The sequence below is a fragment of the Crocodylus porosus genome, unplaced genomic scaffold (genome assembly GCF_001723895.1).
Source record: "Crocodylus porosus isolate Cpor-Errol unplaced genomic scaffold, CroPor_comp1, whole genome shotgun sequence".
In the NCBI taxonomy this organism is placed as follows: Eukaryota; Metazoa; Chordata; order Crocodylia; family Crocodylidae; genus Crocodylus; species Crocodylus porosus.
In genome coordinates this window covers 1,300,453-1,308,273 of record NW_017728919.1, presented here as the reverse complement: position 1 = coordinate 1,308,273, position 7,821 = coordinate 1,300,453, and the positions used below count along the sequence as shown (strand labels likewise).

The window sequence follows — 7,821 nt, the reverse complement described above, 5'->3', positions numbered from 1 at the left end:
GCGCCCCCAGCCCCGGTGCCCAGCGGCGGCATGACTCACGCTAACGCTGGCGCAATGGCAATTAAAATCTGCAGCTGCTATTAATAGCTGCCAGCGGAGGAGCCTGGACATCCCGGGCGGCCGGCACGGCCCGGCTGCCCCGCACAGCGGGACCGGAGCCCGAGGCAGGGGCCCGGGGGGACGGGGGGTGGCTTTCTGTCGCATCGCACCCGGAGCTGGGACCTGCAACAATCTGCCCTCGCCACCCGGCCTGGCCTGGCTGCGCGGCCCAGTGCCGCGAGCCACTCCTCGTTGCTCCAAGCCCATCCAGGCCCCTGCCGGGCTTGCCTCCTGGCCTGCCTCTTCCCTGGCGGGCAGGCTCACAGCCAGGGGCAGGCCGGCTGTATCCCACCTTGGGTCCCTCTCGCCGTCTGAGACCTGCCCCAGCTCCTGGTCACCCCCCCAGGCAGGACCTGCCTTTCTGCCCCATGCCTGCGCAGCGCGGGGCGATGCCAGCAGAGGATCGTCCCCGGGCTGGTGCCCGTGGGAATCAGTCCCAGCGGGTGAACTGACTGCCGGCCAGTCAGGGCTGGCCTGTCACCGGAGCGTGCTGGTGCCAGGCCATGTTGCCTGGGTGAAGGTGGTTTGGAGGCCACTCCTGCCTCCAGCAGGGACCTTTGGGGGTCCTTTGCAGCCTGAACTATGTACAAAATGCACCCCGAGAAGCCATGGGTTGGGGGGGGCAGGTGCTGAACCCCTACGAACAGTAACAGGCACGGCAAGGACTGGACAGAGTCTTTATTGGCAGGGCAGAGGCTTGGCCTCTTCCCGACACAACAGCAGCAGCAGCAGCAGAGTCCCTGGACACCAGCCCCACGTTCAATCCCCGGCGTGGGGAAAGTCTGCTCCCCGGTCCTGCCAGCGCCAGGCTGTCACAGCAGAACAGAGTCTTTCCCCAGCCCCTTCCCACTTCCATGCAAGCAGGTCCCCAAAACCCGAGCCAGGACACGCCAGGAGGGGAGTGGAGGGCAGGTCCCCCCCCCGGTGGGCAGCACTGGGCTCAAGGCCAGGCTGGTTGGAGCTGGTAAAGGCTGGCCATCCTCCACTCACACAGTGCCTGGCCCCAGAGCAAACCCCAGTGGGCACCCGGTTCTGCTCTAGCCCCTCCGTGATGGTGCTGGGGAGGGGGCGTTCAGGAAGCAGCAGAGGGCACCCCCACCCCATGCTTGCCCCATGCCCCCTCCAGGCAACACAGGGTCCCCACCAGCCTGGCACCAGGCTTTCTGCCCCCTCCTCCATGCTGAGAGAGGGACAGTCCATGCCATGACTCTTGAGGAGTGGGCTGGAGGGGACACAAATCCAGACAGGTCCCTGAGCTGAGACTGCCACGGAGAGACCCCTGCCAAAGCAAGTGCCCACAGCTGCTCAGCCTGCCCTGGTTCTTCCAAGCCAGGTGACCAGTTGAGTTCTGCCTGTTCAAAACCCGCACTCCCACAGATGCCTTCTGTGAATTAATACTGGCCAGACAGCCCAGCTTAGCCCACCCCCAGTGAAAGAAAGGAGCAGGGAAGACCTCCCTTCCCAGGAGGCAGGTGCACAGCTTGCAATCCCACACGCATGGCTCATACATGGACGCAAGCAGTTCAACAACAGTCCTGCCGCACTGGAGAAGTCATTTAGCAAAGGCTCTCCTGGCTTTAGCGTCACAGCAGCTGGCTGCTGGTGCTGTTGACAGACAAGGGAATTAAGTCACACGTGGCTAATGCAAGAAAACACAGTCACCCCGCTCCCTGCCGAGGGCGTACAGTGGGTGAGGAGGTTGTCAGGGCAGCTGAGAGCAGCAGGCAGCTGGATACATGGCCGCGCTTTCGCGGTGCCCTGCTGTGCACGCAGCTCCTGGCCCCTTGCTTACAGCCCCTGCTCCTCAGGCCACCTTGCACTGGAGCCCACGCCCATGCAGGACTGGCTGGAGGGTCAGGGCTGTGCTCAGCAAAGAAAGGGTTTTCCAACTACACAGACAGGTATCACTGGTAGGGCACTGGAAGCTGCACCTCCTGCCTTTTCCAGGTGCTCCCAGTAGGTCCAAGAAATGGGACCTGGAGGGCCAAGGCTGAAGTGACGCCCACGTGTCAACAACCACCGAGCTCTGTGCCAGGCTCTGCCCGGGAAGGAAACCGGCCCACCGCCAGGTGATTTCTGGACTGGGACAAGCCTTCCTAAGCTCAGCAGCTGCCCAGTTCTGCCTGACCTTGGAGCCCTCCGGTCAACACCAAGACATTGCAAAATGCAATCTGGCAACTGGTGCCTTGTAGACAAAGGTGCTCCCAGGCAGCTTGGCTGAAGCTGATGAGAGTAAAGCAACACTCGTGGCTTCGGGCACACATGCACCCCTGCAGGGTGTGGACATCAAGGAGAGGGAACACTAACCCCTGTGGGAGCCAGGCCAGGCATGTGGGTCTTCTCTCCTGCTGCACGAGCTCCACAGAGGCTCAAGGGCTCCAAACCAGGAGTTTGCGGTCTGGCACGGTGCTGAGGCCAGCGGAGCTATCCCCCATGGATGCTCCTGCAATTTGCTGGAGCTTCGCTGCACTCCTGGGCTTAGACCTGGCTATCGATCGAGACTCAGTGCATCCCTTGGGCCCTGGATCATTTGCGGGAAGTCACCAAATCTCCTCCTTGGCTCCGACTAATACACAGCGGATCCAATCAGCTCTTGCAGGTGCTGGCAGCACAGGGGAGTGAAAGCAGAGTCAGACGTTGCCAACAGTGGTGCATTGCCCTGGAGAGACTCCGATCTGGACAAAACCTTGGGGATTCCGGCTTTGCCCCCAGGGAATGGGGGCAGGGGCTGGGAGGGGCCAGACCTCTTCTGCACTTGCTTTCCAAAGTCATGTCCCCCCAAAACGCTGCATCTGGTTTATCCATGGCCCCTTGTCTCTGCCCACGTTGGAGAGAATCGACAGCCCCGCACACATGGCAGGGCGAGAGAGGCAGTGACTCCCACACGGAGATCCAGCTGTAGCTTCAACTCTGCCAGCAGGAGGAGGCTGAGCACAGGAGAGGAGAAAAAACACCCTTGAAGGCCCAACGCTGGGAGAGTCTGTGCTTCTGCCTCCGAGATGCTGCAGTTTCCTACCACAGGATGGAGCACCTGCATGAACAAGCCAGTCCCAGGAGCGGGCAGAGCAGCTTGCGAGGAAAGGTGCTGCCGGCCCATCTGCTCTACACAGAAGGTTCAGCATCCGAACCACCCCCTGTGTAGCCTCATCAGCTTCCCCTTAAAGCCTGTTCAGGGGCCCTGCTCCCCACAGGTGTCGGGCAGATACATGGGGATGAAAACCATGGGCTTGGTCAATACACATACAGTGTGGGGGGGGGGGAGGCTTTTAAAAAAGAGACCACATCTAGATCTATGCAGCTAACACCAAATTGGAAGGACAGCCAGGGGAGGCGGCTGGTCTATCTCCAAGCTCAGGGTGGATGTCCAGTGCTCTAGGCCCAGCTCCCAGTTCTACTACAGCCCATCCACCCCGAGACCCTTCTGACAGCATGAAGGGGCATGAGTGCAAGCTGCAAAGGGCACTGCTAAGAATCCAAAGCCCAGGGCCCGACTCCCCTGCTCCACCTTTCTGGGGAGCACACAGAGGCCCAGGCCCTTCTCCCCCCATTAGCCCCTTCAGCTCGGGCCATGTTTCCCAGAATCACCTTGGCCTGCCATTCTCTTGCAACACGCACTGGCCCTTCTCGCCCCAAGAGCTCTGGGCAGTGAGCAAGACAGCCCAGGAGGGGACGTGGTGACTGTGCTGGGCTCCAAGAGGGAACAGTGAAGAGGATGGTGCAGCTCTGCAGAGCAGCATTTGAATCAGTGTCAGCTGATTAGTGTCAGCTGAGGCCTCCAAATTGCCTCCTACCCCATCCCTTCAGAGTAAGATTAATTAGCTGCAGCATCCTGAAGCAATTGAAATGCTAGTCGGCAGAAATCCTCAGCCAGTCCTCACGTGTCACCATACAGGACAAATGTACTCGCCCGCAGCTGAGATGCTGGATCAGCCGCTTTGTCCCGACCCCTCATCCTGGCTCCTTGTAAAGCTTCACCGCGGAAAGCCACTGCCATCTTGTTTACTGCGATGGGAGATGCATTGGAGCTTTTATCATTCCATCAGCAGCGCTGAAGGACTGAACTTGCCTTCGGAAGCCTGTGATTTTCCAGCAGCCACTGCTAATTAAAATGCATGAGCTCTCATGGTCCTGGAAAGGGGGGTGGAGGGTGGGGTATTTGTTAAGCTGAAGATCTGCGGAGCAAAAGGGGAGTGGGTATTTTGAGATAGCATGAGCACCCCTTGCACACAGCACCCTCCCCCCACAACGATGGCAGAAACCTGCAGAGACATCCCACGGGGGAGACTCCCAGGACAAAGGCTGATCTGAGTCTCTCACTCAGGTCAGATCGGAAGGATCATGCTACAGTTCAAAACACAGTGACTTCCCAGATCTGCGCTGTGCCTGAAAGCAAGATCTCTACGCTGCAGGGACCCTGCACGCTTGCCTGTGCTTGGGAACACTGCAACCATCCCTTCCGCAATCTCTACCCTCATGTCCAGAGACCCACAGAAAGGAGCTGAGAGATGACCTGCCCCATGATCTTTCTAACTCAGTGCCTCAGAACAGATAACCCTGACCCACCCTTTTGCAATTGCCAGCACCAATGCTGCTGCAGACAACACAAATGCTAAACACTCCGTGTACACACTCATGCTGGAACATGAACAAGCTCAGAACCATGGAGCCAAGGCTCTGCCAGTGCCACGCAAGGGCCTTTGGATGCGAAATCCCAGCCTTGCCAGCAGTATGCTAATGAAGCTTCTAAGGATTCCATCAGCAAAGCGCAGCGAGTGGGTGAGATCGCAAGGGAACACGGCATGGAGGGATAAAAAAAGGAGCTTATGGCCTTATTTCTTTGCTTAGTCACCTACTGAGAAACTGCAGTCCCCAGGGATTGACAGGGGTTGATGGGAGCTCTGCTAAGAGAGGATTGTAGTGCAGAATCCCATCTACTGGATCCCAGAATGGCTGACGTTTTTGGCAACTAATACAGGCAGGTTTTTTGCTCAGAACTCAGCTGGTAAGAGCTGCTTAGTGCAGTCTGACAACCCGTTATCCCCACCTGCTTTCCACGCAGTTTCTCTGTCATCTTTCACTCTGTGAAGCCCAAAATGGAAAAGAGCAGACCCGGATTCTTAACCGGGGGTGGGAGGGGAGGCAGATCTGTGCCAAACAGTTGTTGAGATCCCTTCGGAAGCAGCATTCAAGCCCCTACTCACTATTACAAATATTATTTTCAGTAGCCTCTGTACAAGCCTCTCCCCACCCCACTAATACAGCATGTGGGGACAGTCGCATGAAACCTTGTGTGATTCTTCTCCCTTGACCTTGGGGGAACCATTCTCTCTTCAGGTCGATGTGTTGCCACCCTGGATGCGGATGCTTCACCCTGGCGCTGACATCTGCGTCCCCGCCTGGCTGGAAAGGGGGCTGGCTATTAGCACCACTTACGAGGGGAAGGAGCTGGGGTCTCCTCTCTGCCCTCACCACTTGAAGAAAACGAGCCCGGCCAGGACGGCATAGCCCAGCACCAGGAAGAGGACCTTCAGCAGGCGGTCGTTCTTGTCCTCCAGCTCCTTCCCCAGGATCTCAAAGAATGTGACAAACAAGAAGGTCCCCCCTGCGATGCCCTGAAGCACCACGGAAGCCACGCTGCTGGCCACATTGCGGGCGCTCTCGATGCCCATGCCAATGCCAATGCCCAAGGGAATCATCAGACTGACTGTCACAGCCAACTTGGCGGCATCCTTCAGTGCCAGCGAGGTCTTGGCCATGCTGATGCCCAATGCTACGGCCACCAGTGTCTCGTGGATGGCCACCCCCAGAAAGAGGCTCATGACCTTGTCCCCTTCCTCCTGCAGGCCCAGGGCCAGGCCCTCGAAGATGGAGTGGGCTGACAGGGCAAACACCAGGCTGAAGAGCCGCAGGGGCCTGGAGCGGGAGAGCTCCTGGATGTTCAGGCCATGGCTGTGCGAGTGGTGGCTGTGCTCATTGTACACTGTGCGCCCATGGGAGGCGGCGATGAAGGGGCTCTCGTACTCAGAATCACTCCCGACATCTGAGCCGGCATTGAAGGTCTCCAGGTCGATAAAGGACGGCTTCTCCTTCTGGAAGGTAAGGATGAGCTGCTCTACAAAGACCGTCATGAAGAACCCCACCAGCATGATAGTCTCGGCCAGGGGGTAGTCCGTTGTCACGTTCCCTAGCTCGAGGACTTTCTGAAGCTGGAGCAAAGGAAGGAAAACCAGTGTGAATGTAGCTATGTCATTCACCAAGCACCAGAGGGGATTCTCCTTATGCTGCCAAGCATTTCGCTATCAAACCCTTTACAGTGAAGCTGCCCCACCATTCACCCAGCTGTAACATGAAGCTTCTATGTGACTTCAAGGAGCTTCACAGGGTTTACAAGCCTCTAAACATTACATGGAGGTATAAACCTTTGGCACAGTGTGTATGCATCTGTCCCTCTCGATACAAGAGAAAAAAACCTATTACTACTGCTACGAGCTACTCCTTGAGTTCAGGTGGAGCAGGTCAGGGATTTTGCTAGGGAGACCAAAATCTGGTCAGTCCAGGGTGAGAGGGAGGTTTCCACACAACATGCACTCCTGATACTGACTGCACGGGGGCATTTAAGCTTCAATACCACCCCCTTAAATGCACACACAGTTTACCTTTTCCCGGACCGCTGGGAGCAGGGCATTGAAGCAGGTGGCCAGGAAGACCCCTCCTCCAAAAGAGTTGCAGAGGGCGAGGACCTTTCTGGAACGGTGAGCTTTCTCGTAGTCTGCCTCAATCAGCTTGACAGGCAGCAGGGACCCAAACAGCATGAGGATGAAGACGCCCAGCAGACAAAGGACTTTAGCCACTAGGATTTTCATCGTGTCCTCTGGGAGAGGGCCCCCGGCAGGGCCTCCGCAGAGATGCGTCCCTCGGAGAGATGCTTCAACCGTCACACTGACATTCACGCCACGTGGACAAGAGCCATGAACCAAGCACAGAAGCTGCAGACAGGAGCAAACGAAGTGCTAGCTGCCCTAATTATGCGAATAATACCCAACAGAGCGCTGTTCAGCCCAGATGGCACCTTGGACAGGGCACAGGCACCGTCCGGCCACCGTCCAGATGCAGCCAGCACGCGGCGCGCTGTGCGGGCATGGAGGCAGGCGAGGACGCGGGGCAAACCGCGATTTAACCCCACAGCAGCTCTGGCTCCAGCCCCAGCGCGAGGCATCAGGAAGAAGACAGCCTTGGCCCTGCTCTCGGGCCGCGTCATGCCCAAGGGAATGGCGCTTCGCTGCCACAGAACAAGGGTGAAGTCCGACAGCTCACCTGGCGGGACTCACGTGAGAACCCTGCCCTCCTTCCTGCCTGGCACCAGTCAGGCTCACGGGTCCGGGTCCAGCCCCTTCGCCACGAAGGGCCTGAGGCCCGGCTGCAGCCTCTGCTGCGAGCGCCACAGGGGAAGGTGGCCCGAGCTACACGGGAAGCAAAGTCCTGACGGTTTCTGCCCGCTGCGGGCTGGGGGCAACCCCTGGGGAGAGTGTGGCAGCGCCGGTGGGACATGCGAGGCGCAAGAGGGGGGCTCTGCCAAGGGGCCCAGGCAAACGCTGTTGACAACGGACCCCCCCCAGCGCCACTCTCCCCTCCTGCCCCAGCCGCAGGGTCCCCCACGCCCAAGGCCAATGCCAAGGCCAGGCTACCTCGCCCGACCCGCAACCTCCCTCAACCCACCCCATA

The 7,821-nt window shown here is 58.6% G+C and overlaps 1 protein-coding gene across 1 annotated transcript; it reads right to left on the bottom strand.

Annotated features, from left to right (window-relative positions):
- Positions 1-1,849: 1,849 nt before the first annotated feature.
- SLC39A3 (solute carrier family 39 member 3) lies at positions 1,850-7,258 on the bottom strand. The gene is made up of 2 exons (XM_019538301.1): positions 6,756-7,258; positions 1,850-6,305 (listed from the first exon to the last, which is right to left on the bottom strand). Exons 1-2 carry the CDS (start codon positions 6,960-6,962, stop codon positions 5,565-5,567), a joined length of 948 nt encoding a protein of 315 aa, XP_019393846.1. The 5' UTR covers positions 6,963-7,258; the 3' UTR covers positions 1,850-5,564.
- Between the last annotated feature and the right edge of the window lie 563 nt (positions 7,259-7,821).